The following is a 22,631-nucleotide window of genomic DNA, read 5'->3' as shown; positions in this document are numbered from 1 at the left end:
ACAATACTCTAAATGAGATTCCTTAATTTACAACATATCAATTACTATTATACGTTTCCTCATGTTTGCTTGTCACGTCTTGACTTGTCCCCATCCACCATGCTTCCGCATGCTTTAGTCACATCCATCATTAGGCCAATATTCATCATCTAGTTCATCTAAGTCATCATATCTTCCCCTTGAGTATTGTTAATTCCAGAATAACTATTCTTGTTCTTGTTACCATGTGTGTAGCTGTGGTGAGCTTCTTGGGGTTATATCATGGATGTGTATGTCATTTGCAACATGTGCTCCATAAATGGGGGCAAGCAATTTTAGTGGACAATATGATGACTCATCAATGAGTCTTTGATACCAACTCAAAGAAGCTCCACTAAAATTGATGTCTGTCATGTCACCATCCATTAAATATTTGAATCCATATCAAATATTTACGAGTCTTTGATACCAATTCAAAGAAGCTCCACTAAAATTGATGTCTGTCATGTCACCATCCATTAAATATTTGAATCCATATCAAATATTTACTGGACGGTGACGTCAATTTTAGATTGTATGAAAGAATTCTCATCCAGAAGACAAAGCATAACCTTGATATATTCGTACTAGCATATGAACTTTAAATCCATTCGTTTCAAGAAATAAACTTCGATAAAACTTTTTGACTAAGAGATGGGAGTTTGCGCTTGCGAAGTCCAGATTCAATGACGCAAGACTAACTGCGAACAAGTTTCCGCAATTCGCGTTGCAAGCACCACCTTCCTAGCTAGCGCTAGAACTTGGAATCAGCACCTCCTCCTCCTTCCCCATTTGGATACATTGGAATTGGACAGGGACAGACAGTCATCAACGGATGGGTTTGTTGAGTCCGCTGATCAAGCAATCTCTGATGCACTTTTCCAGTAAATAATAAGCACCTGATATCGTTCGACTGCATCGAACAAGTCTTCACGGTAGCACGCGGTAGAGTGGTGATTTCTTCTCTCCTCTTCTAGATTATCCGCCTCCGCCGCCATTATCAACCTCTGCATGCATGTTCTCGTGATTTTTCGACTGATCAGACACCAACATCCTCAAAATTAAAGTTTTCCTAGGATTCCATCAAGACCCCTAAACCCTAATTCAGCAACTAATTAAAAAATATGATTAGCTCACAAGCAAAGGAGGAACTTAATGTTTTTTTTTTTTTTGGGACATATGATACGAGGACGGGGATTCAAACTTTGGCGCAAAAAAGGAGCACACTGCTCTAGCCACTTTGGCTAAGCTAAAGTTTCTTCTTCGTAAAAAATACATGCAGGTTTATTATTTTAGTTATTATCCTTATTAATGATAATTGTGGAAAGATAATTATGTGTTTTTAGAACTAGGTCTGTAAACAAGCTGAGTCAAATCGAATATCACTCTAGCTTGTTTAACTTTTTTTTAGCTCAAGCTAGGGTTGGAAGAATTTTTGGAAGGATCTTTCCTGCTTGAAATCCAAAACCTCGGAGTTCCAATAGAATTTACCCAAGACTTTCAAGCACTTTTGCTTTCAAAATCAAAAACTTTAACCTCTCATATTGGGTCAAACCAGCTTAAAATCGAGTCAACCAGACTCGTACTTTTAACATTTAATGACGTGACACATATACACGTATGATTGTGAATGAACTAAGAACAAGAGGCAATCACAACGTCTTTCATTTTACTTGAACACCATTCAGGATCAATGTTTCTAATGCACACACTAGGTTCTTCTGTATACACGTCCGTTCGCCCGCTTCGATTTCCTTCCGTCTTCCAATGAAGCTAAGACGGATTCGATTTGGTCAACAGTAATCTCCCCGGTGCCTCGCCTTGATGACAAGGAAGGCTGCCTTAATACCGTGAGTAACGAAGATCCAGCTGATGTGTTTGTCCCCATACCAGCTTCAGCTGATGCCTCCGCCTGCGCACCAGCTCCAGCTGATCTGTCTATCTGTGCACCGGCTTCAACCAATGTTTCTGTATTCGCAACAGCTTCAGTTGATACCATGTCAGGTGATGATTTCTGAGTACCAAACTTTGCCTTGGACTTGCTAAGCTTGGCTGCAGTAGTCTTTTTCGGTAGAATCTCCTTCTGTATCTGCATTTCAGTCCATTACCAGTTGATATTTTCAGTTTTCGATAAAAAGTGATGGTTTGGCGTAACAAGTTATTCCTACTATTTCCCATTTGTCATTGATATCTTACAGATTCTTGATCAGCAGAAGAAAACCAAACTGCTAAACATACCTAGTGCAACTTTCAGAATAACCATACAATAAGATCTAGATGCGCTACCGTGTCTGAAGAATCCTCCGACATTGAGCTCCTACTATTGCTGTCACCTCGTACTAAGATGAAAGAACGAACTGTGCTCAGTCCATGCTTACTGGATGAGGGCAGAGAATGACTTGGCCCCCGACCTAAGAAGGATGACTGCAAAATTTACCAATAACAGAGTTGTGATCAAATGGCATGTCTCACAAAAACTTGGCTAAAACACCAGCGTTTTTGTTTCTTTGTGCTGTTCCGAAATAGCAAGATAATATTCATGTTGCATCTACTTCTATATCAAGTTACCTTTGATGATATGCTTCTGTCTCCTCCAGCGAGCAGCATATTGGGGAAGGCTGCAAAATAAAACAATATGACAGATGACGATCGAGTTAAAATCAAAATGAAATCAGCAGACTACACGGAAAAAATTTACACAACGGCAATATATGATAAATAACAGATCTTACAAGGGGCTTTGGCCTTCTTAGTATCAGATGCAATATTCAGTTTCTTTATATGACCAAAAACTTCTCTTGAACTCTCATCCTCTGCTGGTGACAAGAAGGTAGCCTGCATTTCCTGTTTCAAATCAAAATGTTCTTGTAAGTTAAAAGAATATGTACAGAAAAAATGACATCAAATGCAGTTAAAGAACGTTAGCATGGATAAATGATTTAAACAATGAAAATACTCCACCGTCATAAGGTATAGTGGACCTAAATTTGACGACGCATTCAATAAACCGATAAGAACTCACAGCTTTCTCAGACAGGCACTGTTTAGATAGTCTCTTTTCTGTCTCATCATCGTCAGATGACAAGTATGCATCATCGTTATCAGTATACAGTAGAGGCATCATTTGCTTTATTTCTCGTAAGTTCATTCGCACAGCATTTGCTGGTGCTGAATCTTCTGCTGCATCGTCATCACCAAGCTCTTTATCTTCTGCATTTTCATCACCAAACTCTTCATCTTCCTGTCCATCTGCATCTTTCTCTTCAACCAACGCTGTTTTTTTCCCTTTAGAACCAAACTTCAGCTTCTGCATAAGTTTTTCTGTTCCAGAGGCATCCTGTTGCTCGAGCCACTTTTGATGGAGTTCATTCCGTCTTTCATCATCAACTGGCCTTTCTTCATATCCAGTTGCTATCATATCATTAAGCTCTGCAGTGTCTCCATCATCCTCATCTTCGTCAGTATCTTCGAACCGATGTAGGTCATGATCACTATCATCTTCTTCCTCAGCTTCATCGTCCACAAAAGCTTTGACAGGATCACCAATTGGAGATGAAGGCATATCAGCCACTTCAGGAGAACGAGGAGCAATATTTTCTTTGTCATTGTAGTCCTCTTCATCAGAAGAACTACAAAGAGAGAAGTATCATTGTCCATTTACCAGAAATTTTAAAACAAACAGTATCCAACTCAATTAATTTTAGGAAACATTTGAATGCAACAATGACACAAACTACTTGAGTGCTTCACCTTTACAAGATACGAAGACAAAAACAAGTAACACTTACACATCATCAGGAGGAGCAGAGTCAAGTTTTAAGTTCATTGCAAGTATGGATGGTGCAAAAACCTCTTCCATCGGACTTTTGGGATCATCATTTGGCAGATCATCCTTGGAGTCAGTAGTCTGGGAATCAAAAAACAGGTCCTACAACAATGCACAAGGTGAAATAGTTATGCTCAAATACAAAATCTTCTAGAATAATGACAAATCTGGTTGAAATGTAAAAGAACCTGAGTATCATCAATAGGTGCTCGAAATGTTTGTTTGGGTTCCTCGTCAACATCCTGCAGTTCAACAAATACATCCATTTACTGAATCTCAAGTCTGTCTCAACTTAATGTAAAAGACTATCAGGAGGGTTTGACAGAAAGAATATTTTAAGACTACTTCAGGTATAACATAAGAAGGATTGAAATGATAACAATATTGTTCTTGGATTACCAATTAAAAAGCCCTATTTTTCCACATTGAAAACCGTAGCACTAGCTCTTTCCAAATCACAAAATTTTGTTTGTGTTAGTATTATAAAAAGTAGCTCATTACTCAAATCCATGGATGCATACATCCCTATCCCATTATTTGTTGTTAAGAAGAAACACTCGGTCAATGCACTTTTACATCTACAACAACAACAACAAAGCTTTTTCCCACTAAGTGGAATGCACTTTTATATCTATAAAAACAAAATTGATCAAGAAACTCGAATTCAATTTACCGTCCCAGAAGGAACATTTTCACTGCTTGAATGCTTCTCCTTATCATTAGACCCATCTTTGCACACCTCATTTGCACTATACCCCTTTTCGGTCTGAGATGCAATTGGCTCCTCAGTTGCCGCTTTCAGTACCTTATAATCTCCTGTATTACTACATCTGCAACACTCAAAAGACCAACAACGAACTATTAACTATTTAAATAAACACTAAGACCCTACGAATCTACATTTATAAATAGAATACCAACTTTCGTGAAACCTCCAGTTTCCTTTTCCGAATCTTCTCCAGAACTGAAGATATTGGCTTCTGAACAAGCGGTATGGGTTTAAATGCTGCATCTCTCGTTTCTAACACGGGGAAGATGATATCGAATAAGACACAAGTAAGACTATGCATGGCAAATTAACTATATAATTAGCATCACTTTGTTTGTACCTCGCAAAAGTCTCTGAGATTCAGCACGCAGTTGCTTCAGATGCTCTTGTCTTTCCTACAAAATCAGAATAATTTAGGACTAAGCAGAACAGTATAAATTAATTTCAAACCAATTTTACTGAATGCAACACCAAATTCCGCAATACTTTTTCAGTCGTTCTCTTGCCCTTGACAGCCGCAGCTTCGCTCTTGGCCCTCTTGCTCTTCTTCTTGATATCTTCTTCCTCAAAGCCATCAGAACTACACCTTTTCTTATCCGTCTCTTCTACCCTCACATCCCCACTTCCTTCCGGCATCTCCCAGTTTCGATCTTTGCCTTCTTCACCAAACTCCTCTTCCACAGAATCAAAATCCAAAACCCTCTTAGCTCCATTGCCGTCTTCACCGCCACCCAAACCATCAAAATTCGACTTCATTTCACTTTCACCGCCCAAACCATCAAACCCGGAATCGATTTCACCTCCACCGCCCAAGCCGTCGGAACCAGAACTCATTTCACCTTCACCACCGCCCAAGCCGTCGGAACCAGAATTCATTTCACCTTCACCACCGCCCAAACCGTGAAACCCGGAATTAGAATCCCCTTCGCCGCCCAAACCTTCCGATCCCAACCCTAACCTCGACAGCTCATTTGATTCCTCCAAGCTTAGAGCTTCGAATTCAGAGTGATTCACTGGGCCGCTCTCGGATTCGTGGACGGGAGGCTCTTCGGAAACCCTAAGTGCTTTCTTTAAGCGCTTCAGCTTCGTTTCGCGGACCGGAGGAGCAGCCTCCAGTGACAGCAGCTCGAAGTCATCGTCGCTGTCCATCTCTGCAATTGAATTCCTCGGCGTAATGGGTGAAGAAAAATTAAATTAGGGTTTAGGGTTCTATAAGATTATGATTTTTTGGGGCGGATCTGATCCAATACCTGAGGAGGAAACAGATAAAGGGCAGCGATGTTTAAGCGCCAAATTATTTAAATTTCTTTTGGGGATTTGTCAGTGCCGCCAAATTTATCTGCTCTTATGTCAGGACCGGCGGATTTTTCTAATTTTGGTTAGCGGTTGTGATTGTAGTTTTGAGGTCAAAGTGTTTCATGTCAACTTTGCACATGGGTCATGCTAATCTTCTCTGTATCGTTCCAATTTTATTAGATATTCTTAAAAGGATTTGAGGTCAAAGTGTTAGGTAATTGCATACCATTTTTTTGGAATAAGTGATAGTGATATTTACTACCTTATTTATCACCGTTATGTGAGTTTAAAATTTGAAATATGTGTATTGGATCAAATCTCAAAAATAGAATGGTAAACATTACTTCGATCACTCATTTGATTCCTCCAAGCTTAGAGCTTCGAATTCAGAGGGATTCATTGGGCCGCTCTTGGATTCGTCAACAGGAGGCTCTTAGGAAACCCTAATTGCTTTCTTTAAATGCTTCAGCTTTGTTTTGCGTACCGAAGGAGCAGCCTCCAGTGACAGCACATCGAAGTCATCGTCGCTGTCCATCTCTGCAATCAAATTCCTCAAAGTAATTGATGAAGAAAAATTAAATTAGGGTTTAGGTTTCTACAAGATTATGAATTTTTGGGGCGGATCTAAACCAAAATACCTGAGGAGAAAACAGATAAAGGGCACTGATGTTTAAGCGCCAAATTATTTAGATTTCTTTTGGGGATTTGTCAGTGCCGCCAAATTTACCTGCTTTCATGATGAAACATCAGGACCGTCAGATTTTTCTAATTTTGGTTAGCGATTGTGATTGTAGCTTTGAGGTCAAAGTTATAGGTTGTTATATACCATTTTTTTTTTTTTTTTGGAATTAGTGATAGTGATGTTTACTATCTTATTTATCGTCGTAAGATGAGTTTAAATTTCGAGATCTGTGTAGTGGATAAAATCTCAAAAATAGGATGATAAACATCACCACCAATTGAGGGTGGTGAGCCAAATGCACCTTTTTTTAATGCATTCAATATTATCTACGTTTACAATGGGTTAAACCATAAAAACTTGGTTTGAATTCGCCTTTAATTCATAAGCTCTTATTCAATCGTTAAGTGACTCAGGTTTGCATGTTCTCTTGGATTCATAAACGTATTCAATCATTAAGTTCAACAATGTAAATATACTCCGGCATTTTAATAGAGAGTATTTTTTGAATTTTTCACTAATATTATTCCAAAATTTCAATTTACGTAAGAAATTTTATATCACGATATTAATCGTACACCTATATTATAACACGTGGTTAGCTGTGTATCACTCTCCAATTCTAACTCTGAAGCACAAAACAAAAAAAGAAAGCTGAACACGGAAGATTGAGCCTTGAAATTCTTTGAATTTGAATTCACTTACGCGCTCACTTAGTAAAGTTCATGAACCATTCTCAAGCAAATCAAAGATGTGTATTTTCAGTATAAATTAGCCGTAAACAGGCCCAAGTTCCTCCAAGAGAAAATCATTTCACGAAACAAATGATGATTTTCGTTACTCAGACCGTCGAAGATAAACAACTTAAATTTTCAAGAAGATAGTCGAGGCAACCCGTAACAAGATATCATGAATTTTTATCAACGATGTTTAAAGCCGTCGTGAGACAATTCTACGTCGTTTATAACAATAATGATTCACATATCAATATCCCACGTACTCTCGGCTGTTAACCTTGGCATCTTTCGTTCCCCAGCCAAATTGACAGACGCTGAAACCTGGAAAGAATACAAGAACGTTATCAGGAAACGCTTGATTTTAAAACAGACAAGCAAAACGCTACAAGATTCCCAGAGTACACCGAGTATGAGGTAAAAGTCTCTTTACATAAGAATTTCTATGATCCGTCTAAATTGGAATAAAAATGTATTACTACCATTTAACTGATGGCAACATAACGATCGAACAACTCCACTGCAATACTGCCGTGGACATGAAGTGTTATCTTTGATGCTACTACCACCAAGTTTCAATCCAACTACCCCACTAGTAGGACAAACCACAGTTGTAGCTCTGGTCACTGCCACAACCACAACCCTTAACGCAAAACACATCAGACGGCCTTGTTTTGCAACACACTTGAGAGTTGGAGGAACTGAGTGTGTTGCAAAATTGATGCTGCTTCTTTGCAATTCATAGGACAAACTGTTAAAATAAACCCTTGTATACTTGGACTGACCGACATACAAAATGACATAACAAAAACAAAATTTCAACTTCATAGGGGCAAACTGCAACCGTTCCAACAGCACCCTTTCCGGAGTGCCACACACATCCGATTTCACAATCATCAACTCCATCAACACCCTCGTGTGGAAAGACCAATGTCACCCTTGTCCCCCAACTGAGGTTAATCAATTCTTTAGCATAATTAAATTTCCCTCGAATACTAACCGAATTCAACATCTCCTAAGTGCTAAAAGCATACCCTACTCAATCTACTCATATGCGCGGAAGCCCAAGATGACACAATTGTCGACAGAGAGAGGAGATCGTTTCCATAAAACACATACTTACGCCATAATCGATTTACACTCACTATGTTACTTATTCAAAACTAGGACCGTAATCTGAAAGCAGGCACAAATCATGAACAACCCAAAATTCAAATTCCATACTTTCAAACATCAAAATTATATTTGCAGTTAGAGCAACCAAATCAAAACCCACTAACTAAACCAAGAAATATCGATTTAAAAAGCTTAATTACCTTAAAAGTTCCATTGATTTTAGAACTCCTCGACCACTCCAACCCCAACAGCTTGCTCGAGGTCTGGTACGAAGCCCTGAACACATCATCATAAAACCTCCGGGACACCGCGAAATCCCACGATTCCTTGGCCAAGTCGTAAGACGGCTCAAACGTCGTCGCTCCGCCGTGCAGATAAGAGTACTTGAACTTCCCGTTCCTCGAGCCGAGCACGTGATTGGCCGACACCTTGTTGGCCGAATCGAGCACCAGGGTTCCGTCAAGAATCGTCCGGTTGTCTCCCCTCATGTGAATGTAATTCAAATTCAACGGCTTCCCCGCAACCCTAACCGAGCTCATGAACTGAAACCTAAAGTCCTGCACACACCCAAAAGACAAAAGCCACCATTTTTACAGTTAAATTCACACAGGGCACCCAATTGAAACCACACCCAGTTGCCGAAATCTGCTTACTTTTTTGGGGACGTTGTAATCGACGATGAAGAAGCCGGGTTTCTCGACGGCGAGGACCAGGCCGTGTAAGCTGGGTCCGGCGGCGAAGGTGGCGTCGGTGAGTGAAGCTCGGAACTTGACATCGCTGGCGAAGACGGCGATGTTTGCGGCGGCGCAACTCTTTTCAGTGTCGTAACTGCCCTTCAGAGATGCCTTCATCGTGAACGATGTGGGGGGTGGTTGGGAGAAGGTGAGAGGGAGAGGAGATGCCTCTGGTGAGGGTTTTAAAATTCTTTTCTTGCGAATTTGTTAACTTTGGAAATGTCTCTGTTTTTGGTTGGTGGTGCGATAGGGCGCCTCCCTCTACACATTTTTTTGGTTTTAATTTTTTTGCCAATTTTAAATTTTTATTTCTATTTATTTTAAATTATAGCATACAAGGGGAGGTCAATGGCAAAGGAAAGGGATCCTCTGGATCCCTCCCACCAAATCCATCAATCCGAACCTTTGAAATTTAATTTAACGACTAAAAATAAGAGTTCATTTAAAAGTTATAATAGTTTTAGCTGTTTAATCAAATTTCAAGAGTCTAGATTGATGAATTTGGTAGAAGGAATCCGAAAAAGATCCATTTCTAATGGCAAATACTGGTTACTATAAACAATAATTACTTTCGTGCAGATTCAGCAGTTTTACCATTATCATAAGGATTACTATTTACCGGTTGGAATGTATAAAATAAAATATATTTTTTTTAATTTAAAACCTAATTTTATTGATACAGTACATATATTTTTGCCGGAATATTGACTCTTGGTTTTGTCATTAATTGATTTCGCACTGACATGGATATGGACTTCAAGGAAATGTGGACTAGATTTTTTTGCTTTTATCGTTACAATGTTTTTCTTCTATCAAATTTTGCTGAAGGCTATAATTTTTATGTATATTTTTGCGGAAATAAGTTGACTAGGTTAGTGTGAGTTGTGATTCTTTTACAATTGAGTTCGAACCCTTCTAAGAATAACTAAATTTTGAATATCGATCAAGTAAAAAACATAAAATTGTAATTTTTAATATAACAATTAAAATAAATGTTAAGGAGACTTTATCAAAAATAAGATTATATATGTCTGTCATCTCATATTTTTTACACAATATTTTATAATGTTGAGATAAAATTTAACGTTGAACTATAACATGGTAGAGAGAGAGAGAGAGAGAGAGAGAGAGTCTCCAACAAATATATATGGCAAGGAAACAAAACTCACAAAGTTAAACAAAACAAATAGAAACAAAGAAAGTTCTCTATAACTCATTCTAGCCTATATCAAGACACAAACTCAATACTTACTATAAACTCTCAGCCTACACAATCAATTCAAATTGGTTGTAATTGTAAACATATTCAATGAAGCATCCACAACCAAAATACTTTGTAACAAATTACGGCGACGGATGACGAACGACATGAATAAAAAGTGTATGATTTGTTTATATACCTTACAATCTTAGGCAAAATATATACATTCACTAATCTAAAATCGATAGTGAATATCATCGCTAATAGGGCTTAAGCGTAAGAACCTATAAATGACAGTAATAACGAGTCAAACTTAATAATGTAGACTTGTAACTAAACAGAGCATTAAAATAACCGATTCAATAAGAACGATGACTTTAACCTAGACCCACAAGGCACACCCTTCAAGGGGTAAAAATGGGATTCGACTCATCTTTCAAGGCCAATCCAGTAATTGTAATAATGGTCATTCAATTTTAATCAAATTTGAGCAATAGTCCCTCAACTAAAAATTCATTACCATTGGTTTCTGAACTCATCAAAATGTGTAGATGGTCATTTTCCTCAACTTCGTCCGAATTTTGTCAAAATAAGTTATGTTGGAAGGATCATTGCTACAATTAGGATCTCTCAACTAATCAAAACGTGTAGCTACGATCATTTTCGTTAACTTTGTCAAAATTTTGTCAAAATGAGTTATGTTGGAAGGACCATTGCTACAATTTGGTTAAAGTTTGAGAGATCATTGCTCTAATTGAATTAAAGTTTTGGGATCATTTCTCCAGTTAGATTAAAGTTGAGGGACTAATGGTAATTGATTTTAGTTGAGGGATCATAGCTGCACGTTTTGATGAGTTAATGGACCAATGATAATGTATGTTTAGTTAAGGGATCATTGCTCCAATTGAGTTACAGTTAAGGAATTATTGCTACAATTTACTCGGAAGATAAAGAAAGAGAGAAAGTGATATATCTAACGGTGAGATATGAAGAATCTATCACCAGTCCTACAGGTGATACTGTAGTCTACCACTTCCATTTCCCACCCGAATATTCAATCAAGGAGGGATCGCTTGAGTTCCCGCCCAACAGAATTTGGCGCGTTTTCTAACCATCTGAAAAACCCTCTTTTCCAGCGAGCTAAAAAGTCCCTTTCCCCACTAGCTCTACCCTCTCAAATCTCAAACTCTCTCTACAAACAGTCCAATAGCTCTCCTCTCCACCCCCCCCCCCTCTTTTTTACGTATATCCGTCTCTCCGATCCGGATAACCCCCCAATCACCTCGCCCTTCTTCGTCGTTTCGGTAATCATAGAGGGAGAAGTTCGTGGAAGGTTCTATTGCTCTTTGTTGCTATCGAAGGTTTGTAATTGTGAGAAATTAAATTTTAATTGTATGTGGCCTAATTGATTACCGATTAGGGTTTCAATTTGGGATCTGACTTTTATGCTGGATGTATTTGTTTGACATGATTGTTTAAATTACTCTGTGTAATGTTACCATGGCCTGAAAGCTTATGTTTTCCGGCAGCGTCTCTGGTGGCTGGAGCGAATGAAAAAACAGCAGTGGTGCTCCCCGCAGTCGTAGAGTAATCTGGTACAGTTTTTCTTATCACTGTATATTTTGAGGGTTTATTTTCTTTCAATCGTTGATATCAGCTGCTGAATCTGAAAACTTATTAGTCATTTTTATGTTTTTGATGGAGTTAATGTAATTGATTGATTTAGAGCGCGGGTTGTATTCATGTGAGGCTTTTAAGACACGGGTTTTCTTTCGAAGCTTTTAATATGACCTACATGTTCTGAAATTTGAGGCTGTTGTGTTTTAGGACTAAGAATTAGTTGAGAATAATTTGTTTAGTTTTATATGTAAGTTTGATTTCTGTTTCAGGGAAAGCATCTTGTGCATTTTAATGATCGTTTGTGTACTAATGAGAAGAACCTGAGCTTTATATCTGATGGAGTTGAGAAGTTGCAATCATTTGCACTTTATCCAGGCTCTGAAAGGTGGTTTAGTGATCAAGACTCTGAATGTGGCTTGCGGACGACCAGTACTCAGATTCAAGGAGTTGAATGACATACATGAAAGATTAGATGCCAAAAATGGTGTTTCGTTTCCAAGAATTCCACCAAAAGATGAGTTCAGGGGATCGCCTGTCAACAGTAACAAGGCCATGGGTGAAAGTCGAAGCAGGCATACTGTGCGAAATATAACAGTCAAAACTGAACCTGAAGCTTATGATAGCAGTGATGGCAATGCCGGAACAAATAGTGATTTGGATGGTTTTGGTGATATGACACTGAAGCAGATCAAAGAGACATGCAAGAAAAAGAAAAGAAAACGTTCAACGCTTGTTGATTTGAACAAAATACTTGAAACTTGCTCATCTGCAAAGCATGAGTGTTCTGAGTCACAAAATGATGAAGAGGATGTTGATCTCATAGAGCCTATTAGTAAGTGGAAACACTCGAAGAAGGCAAAGGCCAGGACTAAGAGTAAGCTTAAGAGAAACGTTTCCTCTACTATGTCTAAAAGGTCCACATCGACTATCACATCTGAGCCGGAGTTATTCCAATTCGATCGAGATGTGATTGCATCTGGTCTCAACATTAAAGTAGAGGTTCCTGAAACTGAGTTTTCAGATATCCAAAACACAATTCCTTTTGCTGGTGGTACCTCTTTGTCTTGGGACAATCAGGAGGGTTCTTGCGGAGTGGTGCCTGATGAATCTCCTGCGACAGCTGCTAATTGTGTTTACAAGACTGAGTTGCCAATTTCTGAAACTAAAGAAAGTCAGATTTGTGTTGTTAATGAAGTCTTCTATGAAGATTTGGAGGAAGTGGGGCCTGATGAATCTCCTGCGACAACTGCTGATTGTGTTTCCGAGACCGAGTTGCCAATTTCCAGAACAAAAGAAAGTCAGATTTGTGTTGTTAATGAAGTCTTCTATGAAGGTTTGGACTGTGCAGTGATGCCTAATGAATCTCCAGTGACAGCTGCTGATTGTGTTTCCAAGACCGAGTTGCCAATTTCCGAAGCAAAAGAATGTCAGATTTGTGTTATTAATGAAGTCTTCTATGGAGATTTAGAGTATGAAGTGGTGCCTGATGAATCTCCTGCGACAGGTGCTGATTGTGTTTACAAGACTGAGTTGCCAATTTCTGAAACTAAAGAAAGTCAGATTTGTGTTGTTAATGAAGTCTTCTATGAAGATTTGGAGGAAGTGGGGCCTGATGAATCTCCTGCGACAACTGCTGATTGTGTTTCCGAGACCGAGTTGCCAATTTCCAGAACAAAAGAAAGTCAGATTTGTGTTGTTAATGAAGTCTTCTATGGAGATTTGGAGTGTGAAGTGGTTCCTAATGAATCTCCTGCGGCAGCTGCTGATTGTGTTTCCGAGACCGAGTTGCCAATTTCCGAAGCAAAAGAAAGTCAGATTTGTGTTGTTAATGAGGTCTTCTATGAAGATTTGGAGTATGCAGATCCCACGCCTATTCAGATTGTAACGACCTCAGATTGGGATATTGTTGAGGCAGATGATCCAGAGTTCACCAGCTATGACTGCTTGAATTTGCCTCTATTAGAATATAACATAGAAGGATATATCACGGATTCAGTTCTCCCTGACAACTTCGTTGAAGCAATATGTCCGGCGCATGATCTAAATTTTGATATGCATGACAATATTTCCTCTGAGGATGAAAGGTTATGTCAGGCTAACAGCGAGACCCAGGGTCGACTATCTGAGGTGGTGGGTGATTATCTCTTCCAGTGCATGGGACCTATTAATGGAAGTGATTCATGTCTATCTGGGCCTGACATGAAAGATGATTCACCTTCGAATGTTGAAACCAGTGCTGGCCCTGATAGTGATTGTGACTCGGGCTCTGGTAGCGGTGTGGTTTCTGTTGCTGATGATTCTCCCATGGCTGAGGAGGAGAAGCAATCCCACAAGCCTGCCTGTGCTGGTGCAGATAGAAACTTTTCTCGAGGGATCTTTTCTTCTGATGCTTCTGACGAGCTTATGAAACTAGTGAGTGGTGGGAGTCCTAGTTTAAACCAGCAGCGTCCTCCTCAAAGGCTCTTTCCGACCAGAAAGGTACATAGCATCTATTGGTTGTTATTTTGCTTTATCCTAGTGAGGAGTTTGTTTCTCGTTAACTGTTTTCATGTGCAGGTCATTTCACCAACTTCCCAAGAAAAACTGTGTAAGGCCATGAAGTCAATTGAGTTACACAGTGAAGAACTTCCCGGTAAGTGTTCAAAGCCTGTTGTGCTTTTCAAGTGATTATCGTAGCACTCTCTGTCGGTGAAACAAAATTTCGTTCAAGTGTTCTTAATATTTAAGCTTTCAGTTTCTTATGCCTTTTCATAACATTTCATATGAAATGCCGAGAAATGTTTCGGTACTTTGAATTTTAATTTAGTTTTCTGTTCATTATTCCATTTGCAAATTGCACACATTGTTATATCTCTGTTCTTCTACATGTATTTGACTTTCATGGTTTTCTGATTATATCAGGTTGTAAGGGGAATCTATGTTTTGGAGAACAAACCGAGAGTACGATTGGTGGAGTCCAAGGGCCTGATCAGATCAGGAGAGCCAAATTCTCTATCAAAGCGCAAAACAACCGGAATCCAAAGAACGAGAATATTAATTCCCACCCTAATGGCATCCCTAAACCTTCCAATGTTTCTGCAGCACCACCTCGTTTTACCACGGGGTGTACTTCTATCCGAACTTGTTCAGAGAGCGCCATTGCATTCTCACAACGCCAGATGCAGGACATTGAATCCCTTGCAACGAAACTCATGAATGAGTTACAGACCATGAAAGAAATTGCAGAAGAAAGGCGACTGCCTGAAGCCTACCATGCTACACCCTTGAAATATAATGCAAATGAGGTACCCTAATACTTCTCTCAGATACGTCTGCTGCTGCAACATTTTATCATGTATATATGCAACAATTCTGTGTGCTCATCTATGAGCTTCCAATGGAAAAAATTGCAGGTGCGGATGGCTACTAAGAACGTAACGAGAGTTGAAGCATCTGCGAAAAGATTGCTTTCCCTGATGACGAGGGACTGTAGCCGGTTTTGTAAAATCATGGTTCGCTCCTCATCCTGTTTTCTTTAAAATTTTCGGTATTTTTTTTTTCGCAGTTTAAAAGAATCATTACACTCTTCCCCAATGTAAATAAATTAAGAAAGAGAGCGAATGAAGACTGTTTCGGCGTTCTAATAACAATTCTATTTACTTTCACTGCCGTGTTCCGCGGCATGAATTTGATCATTTCTGTCCATCGATTGCAGAAAATGGCTGATAACGGCGTCGATGCTTCTGAAAACGTTGCAAACAAAGACAAGGAGAGGAAGAAAATTGTGTTTGCTGATGAAGCTGGGGGGAAGCTCTGCCATGTCAAGTTTTTTGAGAATGACGTGGCAACATTTTTGTGAATATACATTTACGAGTAATGCTAGAAAAATCATGTATTTATAATCTTTTTGCATAAGTAATTCAGTAAAACCATTAGGGGCAAAAACGACAACATCAATTTTTCAAATTTACCCCTTGGTCCGAAGGGTCAGAAAACAAGAGCTCCCAAATCTCAGAAAAAGCCCCCACAATAACATCCTGGTAGTGGCGGGAATTCAAAGTCAAGAAGCAACGGAGGAGCTCCTCCAACTCCTTGGCCTCGAAGATCTGCTTCTCCATGATCATCTCCATCATCGACCGCCTGAAATCCTCGTAGGGATCCTCCGACTTCTTCACCACCGCCACGCTCTCCCTCACCTTCCTCTCGCCCCCTCTGCACACCCTCGTCGGCCGCAGCACCGTCTTTATCTTTCCGAACTCTCCGCCCGTCGCCGCCGGTTTCTTCGAATCCAAATCTGAATTCGATCTACGAACCTTATCGTAGTCGACACCGTTAGGTCTCTTCTTGCTGCTCTGCTTGTGCGATTCCGAGATCTTCTTGCCTATCGTCTCCATCACCAGCGAGAATTCATTCGAGAAGCTGCTGGAAGAGTAGATCGGAGTTCTGCTTTCTTCGCTGTTCTCTTGGCTGCCGTCGAATTCGCCGCTGGACCAGTTTCCCGAAGAAGTATTTATAAACGGAAGCTCCAGTTTCGCTTTCCGTTTCGATTTCTTCTTCCTCTTCGTCTTCTCCTCCTTCCGCTTCTTCCTGTAATAATTCTCGGTTTCCGAAATAGGCGGCATAAAATTATCTTTGTAGTTATTATAATTGTGATTAAGTTCGTCATTATCCGCGGATGATTTGATTTCAACTTTACAGTCGGAGATGAATCGCGTGGATGACCGGGACCGGCACGATCCGCAGCCGGTGGATTTTGCGGGCTTGGAGAACACGCAGCGCTTTACGGAGTTGTGCTCCGGTGTGGACGGCGGCGGTGCCGGGCGGTTGGGGAACCCGATGTCCATGGCTTTGGCGTTTACAGGGGACAGCCGGTATATTGCCGGCAAAGGGGAGTGGTGTTTGGGACGACAGAATTGGATTAGGGAAATAACCCTGGGGAATTTGAGCTTAAAGTAGCGTTTAGCCATTAATTAAGCTGGAGATTAAGCGATAACAGATGGAGAATTTGCGGTTGGATTATATGGTGAGGTGAGGCCGGCTGTATAAGCAGAGGCAGCGGGATTATGATTACCAAATCCAATTTATCCGATGGATTAAATTAAGAGAGATGACGTGTGCATGGAATTCTCTCTAGTGATTGTATGGTTTGAAAATGTGTTAAATAAATGGCTAGGTTTAAGATTAGTTAATTGATAATCAAATTACCAATCAGGTTGAAAGCTACTTAAAAAATAAAATTAATGAATTTTATTTCTGGTTCAGGCTGACGAGTTCCATGCAACACTTGATAGGGTGGTGTTAGTATTGATAGATTACGCATCAATAGGAAGGCGTCACGTACTAAATTCTTGTACAAAATAAAATTAGGTTTGATTTCATTAGGTTCGGTTTTTTCATCAAAACTAAAAACCAAACTAGAACTATTGTTTGGTTCGGTTTTCTTTAGTCTTTCGGTTCACTTTGTGTTCTGTTTTTTGGTTCAGTTTGTGTACTGAAAACCGATCGAGAGGACAAATTCATCAAATTAGTATAAAGCAGTGTAAAATAATTAGGTTTAATTCCATATTTCGTTTTCAATATGAACTGAAAACCACTAGCTGACAAATTCGTTGAGGAGCTGACAGCCGGATAGATGCAATTTTGTATGACACGTGTACAAGCAAAACCACTACAAGACAATTTGTAGAAAGTTTCTTCTACTATACAGTGTGCACACGCGCTTTGACTTCTTGACTTTGCACTATGGGTCGAGCTGGAAGCAAGTACGACTTGGGCCTTCGGGGCCCGGGAGATAAGTATTATGGCCCGCAACGTTGGAGTCACTTGTGACGTGTGAATTGAATAACTTTTTTTTGTTTTGGACAAACGATAATAGTTAGTAGGTTCAATTGTTAGTTATTGAGAGAGAGGGATCAATGAGTATCGAACTTGCAATAAAGTGTATAAGTATCATTTCTTTCGCCACTAAGGTAAAACGTCATCTGTGAATTTTTTTGTTTTAAAAAGGCTACTCTTACTACACTTTGTATCATCTCTTTAATTGAGATGTGACCCACATGTGTTGGTGGGCCTAATTTTATTAGAAAGATGATACAGACATGTGGTAAGTGTAGTATTACCTTTTTGTTTTTGAGTTTTGTTTTTTGTTTTTGTTTTTAGGCAGTGAGATGACGTGAGCTTAACTAACATTATTCCATAAGGTAGTGAAATCATAAAGACCATACATGTGAAAAATCATTCAATTTGGAGATCTTTAGCCATTCATTTATATATCAAATAAATAAACGGTTCATCATAAGGATGCTACTTATTATTAAAACCGTCGATTGATTTGACATTGATGGCTAAATGAGCTCTAAATTGAATAACTTTTTGCATATATGATATTTTATGATATAAAGAGAATGAACAATTCCGATTACGATGTTTGTAGGGTAATTATATGTTAATCATAATTGGAGGGACAGGTACAATCCCTCATGAAGAGAACACAAATATTATTCTTTTAAACATCAACGATGGATCGGTTGAAACTATGGGATGGGAATATGGATGCAACATGGGTTTACCAACGCTTGCTAGAGCAATGTGTTCCATCATTTACATTCAAGTTCAAAGCAATTTTATTGAAATTTAGATGAATTTAGTGTAATTACCATATATCATTCACAAACAAGGAACAAAATGCCACCATAACAACGACAATGGTTCATGAAACATATGACCGGACATTAACTAGGTCCTATATAATTTAGTGATACATTTATACGCATCGTTGTTGATTTAGTAATAATTTCTTCACAATATTAAAACGTGTCACAAGTTTGAATTTTCCTGATGATTTTATCTCAAATAATATTTATGTATGACAAGTTGAAATTAACTTAGTTACTTTGACTTGTTTGATGAGGAATGTTAATTAGTTGTGGTAAGGGTTAAGGGGTCCTAAAATATGCATGTACCCTTAAAATGGTTCCAAGCCATGCGAGACCTACGCGCAAGGAGCACCTTAGACAACGAAACCTCTCTCCCTCCCTCTTACCTTCTCATTTACAATACCAACTTAATCTCCTACTAATTAAAATTAAAATTTCCACAATCTCCCTTCTAATTTTAAAAGACCCTAATCCTTTAGGGGGAGAAAGAGGAAAGTTTCCCTTTTCCTCTTTCTCTAATTTAATCAATTTATCTCCTCCACTATCCCCTAATTACATAGGTTCCTCAAATATTTAATTTTACATTTTTTTTACAATTTAATTAATTTCTATGAGGAAGCTGTGCCCTAACCTTGACAATCAAGATGGCCTGGCTACCGTCCTCGAGGTGCCGATTCCGGAGGAAATGTTCACCAACATGGGCAGCAGCGCCGAGTTGCAGTGGGCGAATCTCCGTTCTTCCATGAAAGCTCATCTCTCGTCAGGATCAAACAATGAGTTCATGGCATTGCTCAAGCTTGTTGGTTCTCCTCTCATTCCCCTTCAGGTTCATTGCGACAATGCACTCTCCCGCCCAATCAAAGACTGTTCAATCGTATGTAGTCTTATCCTAACTTGTCAAATAATATAGTTTTCATTTTCCATTACGTACCTACGTAGTTCGATAAAAATCAAACGAAATATAAAATTTGCATGCATGCATGCGGGTAGGAGGCTTCGACGGCGAATTATATAGTGCAACAATATGTGGCGGCGACCGGGGGACTGGCGGCGTTGAATTCGGTGAATAGCATGTGTGCCGTTGGGGAGGTGAAGATGGTGGGATCGGAAATGCACCAAGGTGATAACGACAGTGTACACGTTCAGAGCAAAGGCAATGGCGAGGTTGGTGGGTTTGTCCTATGGCAAAAAGACCCCGACCTGTGGTACTTGGAATTGTTTGTTTCCGGCTTCAAAGTCAGTGCTGGAAGCGATGGCAAGGTCGCATGGAATCAATGCGGCTCGCAACCTTGCCATGCCAATAAAGGGCTCCCAAGACCCCTCCGCCGCTTCTTTCAGGTATGTACTTTACTTGAAAACAACGCATGCACATTTCCTTACGAGAGTTTTTGCTATAAGTGTTTTTATTATTTATTAAAATCAAGTGTTCTCTTGGAAAAATATAGAATATGTGTTTCTTCGCAAAGTAATTATACGACCTAGAAACACTTACTAATTATTCTATCGTCTGAAGTACTTTTGGTTGTTAGAAAATGTGATTACTTCATCATAACTTGTTTTCTTCGTAACACGATTAAGTGACAGAATTAACTTTTGTTTATTGATTAGGGTTTGGACCCAAGGAGAACAGCCAACTTGTTCCTAGACGCAGTATGCACAGGAGAGAAAAGCATCAACAAAGAAGAATGCTTCATCCTCAAGCTAGAGACTCCCACGGAAATACTCCAATCCCAAAGCACGCCCCAGACTGAAATAGTCCACCACACCATCTGGGGCTACTTCAGCCAGCGTACGGGACTGCTAATCCAGTTCGAGGACAGCAAGCTGGTCAAGATGAGGTCGCGAAACGACAGCGTTTTCTGGGAGACGACGATGGAGACGGTGATCGGGGACTACAGATACGTCGACGGGATAAACATAGCGCACGCTGGCAAAACGTCGGCGTTGCTGTACAGGTACGGACACGCTTACAACCAGAAGAGGAGGATTGAGGAGACGTGGAAGATTGACGAGGTGGATTTTAACATTCGTGGGTTGTCCACGGATTGTTTTCTTCCTCCGGCGGATCTTAAGAGGGAAGATGGCGGTGGAGATCAATAGTACGTACCATACGACTGTTTGTTTTTAAAAGAGACTGTTTTGTTTGGTCAATTTATTTTTACAGAACCAATACAAAAAACAAAAAAGAAAGAAGGACGAAGGGGGAACTGCATGTACATATAGGTAAAAGCAAAACTGTTTTTTCTCATTGATGCCGGTGGTTTTTGGAATTAGAGAGAGCAAGACGAAGAGATTGATTAATTTTTGGAATTAGAATACGTTGTGTATGTGAGTTGATCTTTGGCGATTCATAATTTGGACCCACGAAATAAATCCCACATGCATGCAGCATGCGTTATTGATCCCAACACTCCTCTTTAGACCTAACATCTAAACCAAATCAAAGCTTTGCTTGTTTCTATATACTAATATGCACCTTGGTTGCTGCGCTTCCCCACATGTAAGTGAAGAACGAATGGAAAGGGATCCTCCCTTCCACCAAATCTAACAAATTCATCAATCCGGATTCTTGAAATTTGATCAAACGGCTACAAACAAGGGCTCCCCTTTAAAAATTATAATAATTTTAGCCGTTGAATCAAATTTCAAGGTTCCGGATTTGTGGATTAGATGGAAGGAATCCGGAAAGTATTTCTTTCAGGAAGAATGAATGATCTTCCAAAAAAAAAAAAAAAGTGAGTGAGTGAAAAGCATTGCGAGAGACTGAGTTTGACTCGCAAATGATCGACAAGTGGACCGATCCTTTTGGGCATTTGTTATGATTGGCCTGTTCAGTATACTATACACAAGCCCAATCAAAAGTTGGACCTAGATAACTTTTAACAGAGCCCATAGAAACTCCCCAGACATCCATTCAAAGCTCAAAGAAAAAAGGAGTGGGCGGGGCCACCAAAATATCAAAATCTGTTTTCCAGTTGGGTAAAACCCTAATTCACATAAACCCCTATATAATCTCGATCCCTCTCCTTTCTGCCTATCATTCTTCTGCGCTCTCAGTCGCTCTTCAACTTTCAATCTCCGCAGCCACACCGTTTCATAAATCTCCTTTCTTAAGATCCGATTGTGGTTTGGATCCGATTGGGTTTCGGATCCGAATACATAGCGTCTGTGTTTTCTGAATTTTTGTTTGGATTGTCTGTGCTCGCGCCTATGTTTGTGCGCCATGCATCTGTTTACCCTCTCCTTCCATGCCAAAGAATCAACGGTGAAGGAGCTTAGAACGGATGCAGATATCGATTGGTTGGCTTACCAGCTCACTGCAGATTGTTTGAGTTTGCTTTTGGGTCAAATGGACCTACCGATATATTTATATCCTTAATTATGTTTAATTAATTTTCTTAATTATGTTTAAATTAGTGTGGGTCGAAATTCAAATGGCAAATGATGAATAATCTTTTCCGCTTATTGATATACTGAATCTTCTGTGTTGACATAAACTCCGCTTATTATCTGATGCCATTGTTTTTTATTTATTTATTTTATTTGTGGAAAAATTAAAGAGAGTTTTAAGGAAATACATTGCATTTTTAGTGAAAAAAAATATTTTTACTTTAAAAAGTTAGGAAAACTAACGCAAGTTTAAAAATTTTAAATTTTAACGATATGGATAAAATAAAAGGTAAAATGAATATGATTGATTTTTTACTGTAAAAATATGATTTTTTTTGTTAAAGTAAACAGTATCGAAAATTTTTCGTTAAAATTCTTTAAAAAGTCATTCATACTATTCATTTGTAACGTATTTTTATCATTTTGACTAAAATTCAAAATTTTTAAATTTTTTCATTAGTTTTCTTGAAATTAAAAGGCAAAGTGTACGATGAAAAATATTATCACTTATACTACACACCGAAATAAATGTGGACAAAATCTCCGCTTATTTTCCGATGCTTTGCAATTTTTTATTGATTTTAAAACAATTTAGTATCTTTGTTTTGGATTT

The 22,631-nt window shown here is 39.1% G+C and overlaps 5 protein-coding genes and 3 non-coding genes across 8 annotated transcripts; 4 read left to right on the top strand and 4 right to left on the bottom strand.

Annotated features, from left to right (window-relative positions):
- Positions 1–1,577: 1,577 nt before the first annotated feature.
- Positions 1,578–6,022, bottom strand: LOC103955425 (protein IWS1 homolog). The gene is made up of 11 exons (XM_009367318.3): positions 5,100–6,022; positions 4,954–5,008; positions 4,766–4,865; positions 4,518–4,674; positions 4,033–4,086; positions 3,807–3,946; positions 3,041–3,647; positions 2,751–2,862; positions 2,587–2,636; positions 2,305–2,442; positions 1,578–2,107 (listed from the first exon to the last, which is right to left on the bottom strand). Exons 1-11 carry the CDS (start codon positions 5,760–5,762, stop codon positions 1,730–1,732), a joined length of 2,454 nt encoding a protein of 817 aa, XP_009365593.1. The 5' UTR covers positions 5,763–6,022; the 3' UTR covers positions 1,578–1,729.
- Positions 6,004–6,105, bottom strand: LOC125479383. The gene has a single exon (XR_007259944.1). It is a non-coding gene; the product is annotated as a U6 spliceosomal RNA (small nuclear RNA).
- Positions 6,106–7,321: 1,216 nt separating this feature from the next.
- Positions 7,322–9,304, bottom strand: LOC103955426 (outer envelope pore protein 24B, chloroplastic). Its single transcript, XM_009367319.3, has 3 exons — positions 9,092–9,304; positions 8,639–8,995; positions 7,322–7,646 (listed from the first exon to the last, which is right to left on the bottom strand). Exons 1-3 carry the CDS (start codon positions 9,287–9,289, stop codon positions 7,566–7,568), a joined length of 636 nt encoding a protein of 211 aa, XP_009365594.1. The 5' UTR covers positions 9,290–9,304; the 3' UTR covers positions 7,322–7,565.
- A 2,094-nt stretch (positions 9,305–11,398) lies between these two features.
- LOC103955489 lies at positions 11,399–15,874 on the top strand. Its single transcript, XM_009367386.3, has 7 exons — positions 11,399–11,734; positions 11,903–11,968; positions 12,263–14,471; positions 14,550–14,625; positions 14,895–15,277; positions 15,386–15,484; positions 15,688–15,874. Exons 3-7 carry the CDS (start codon positions 12,330–12,332, stop codon positions 15,829–15,831), a joined length of 2,844 nt encoding a protein of 947 aa, XP_009365661.3. The 5' UTR covers positions 11,399–11,734; positions 11,903–11,968; positions 12,263–12,329; the 3' UTR covers positions 15,832–15,874.
- LOC103955428 (transcription repressor OFP7-like) lies at positions 15,839–17,067 on the bottom strand. The gene has a single exon (XM_009367321.3). It carries the CDS (start codon positions 16,937–16,939, stop codon positions 15,926–15,928), a length of 1,014 nt encoding a protein of 337 aa, XP_009365596.1. The 5' UTR covers positions 16,940–17,067; the 3' UTR covers positions 15,839–15,925.
- A 2,021-nt stretch (positions 17,068–19,088) lies between these two features.
- Positions 19,089–22,099, top strand: LOC103955490. The gene is made up of 3 exons (XM_009367387.3): positions 19,089–19,502; positions 19,619–19,966; positions 20,237–22,099. Exons 1-3 carry the CDS (start codon positions 19,239–19,241, stop codon positions 20,726–20,728), a joined length of 1,104 nt encoding a protein of 367 aa, XP_009365662.1. The 5' UTR covers positions 19,089–19,238; the 3' UTR covers positions 20,729–22,099.
- Positions 22,062–22,149, top strand: LOC125479388. The gene has a single exon (XR_007259949.1). It is a non-coding gene; the product is annotated as a small nucleolar RNA R16 (small nucleolar RNA).
- Positions 22,150–22,497: 348 nt separating this feature from the next.
- On the top strand, positions 22,498–22,583 carry LOC125479389. Its single transcript, XR_007259950.1, has one exon. It is a non-coding gene; the product is annotated as a small nucleolar RNA R16 (small nucleolar RNA).
- Positions 22,584–22,631: the final 48 nt, after the last annotated feature.

This window comes from the organism of the source record quoted next, unplaced genomic scaffold (genome assembly GCF_019419815.1).
Source record: "Pyrus x bretschneideri cultivar Hongxiangsu unplaced genomic scaffold, Pyrus_bretschneideri_v1 Contig28, whole genome shotgun sequence".
Taxonomy (NCBI): Eukaryota; Viridiplantae; Streptophyta; class Magnoliopsida; order Rosales; family Rosaceae; genus Pyrus; species Pyrus x bretschneideri.
This window is presented reverse-complemented; position numbering and strand designations above follow the sequence as displayed.

Excerpts from the sequence above, each read along its gene's own strand:
- LOC103955425 (XM_009367318.3), bottom strand. The coding sequence starts at position 5,762 with ATGGACAGCGACGATGACTTCGAGCTGCTGTCACTGGAGGCTGCTCCT. Across the intron at positions 4,866-4,953 it reads ATCTCAGAGACTTTTGCGAG|AAACGAGAGATGCAGCATTT; the intron begins GTACAAACAAAG and ends TCCCCGTGTTAG. Across the intron at positions 2,443-2,586 it reads ACAGAAGCATATCATCAAAG|TCATCCTTCTTAGGTCGGGG; the intron begins GTAACTTGATAT and ends TAAATTTTGCAG.
- LOC103955426 (XM_009367319.3), bottom strand. The coding sequence starts at position 9,289 with ATGAAGGCATCTCTGAAGGGCAGTTACGACACTGAAAAGAGTTGCGCC. Across the intron at positions 8,996-9,091 it reads ATTACAACGTCCCCAAAAAA|GACTTTAGGTTTCAGTTCAT; the intron begins GTAAGCAGATTT and ends GGGTGTGTGCAG. Across the intron at positions 7,647-8,638 it reads AAATCAATGGAACTTTTAAG|GTTTCAGCGTCTGTCAATTT; the intron begins GTAATTAAGCTT and ends TATTCTTTCCAG.
- LOC103955489 (XM_009367386.3), top strand. The coding sequence starts at position 12,330 with ATGGAGTTGAGAAGTTGCAATCATTTGCACTTTATCCAGGCTCTGAAA. Across the intron at positions 14,472-14,549 it reads GGCTCTTTCCGACCAGAAAG|GTCATTTCACCAACTTCCCA; the intron begins GTACATAGCATC and ends TTTCATGTGCAG. Across the intron at positions 14,626-14,894 it reads ACACAGTGAAGAACTTCCCG|GTTGTAAGGGGAATCTATGT; the intron begins GTAAGTGTTCAA and ends TGATTATATCAG.
- LOC103955428 (XM_009367321.3), bottom strand. The coding sequence starts at position 16,939 with ATGGCTAAACGCTACTTTAAGCTCAAATTCCCCAGGGTTATTTCCCTA.
- LOC103955490 (XM_009367387.3), top strand. The coding sequence starts at position 19,239 with ATGAGGAAGCTGTGCCCTAACCTTGACAATCAAGATGGCCTGGCTACC. Across the intron at positions 19,503-19,618 it reads CAATCAAAGACTGTTCAATC|GAGGCTTCGACGGCGAATTA; the intron begins GTATGTAGTCTT and ends GCATGCGGGTAG. Across the intron at positions 19,967-20,236 it reads CCCTCCGCCGCTTCTTTCAG|GGTTTGGACCCAAGGAGAAC; the intron begins GTATGTACTTTA and ends TTTATTGATTAG.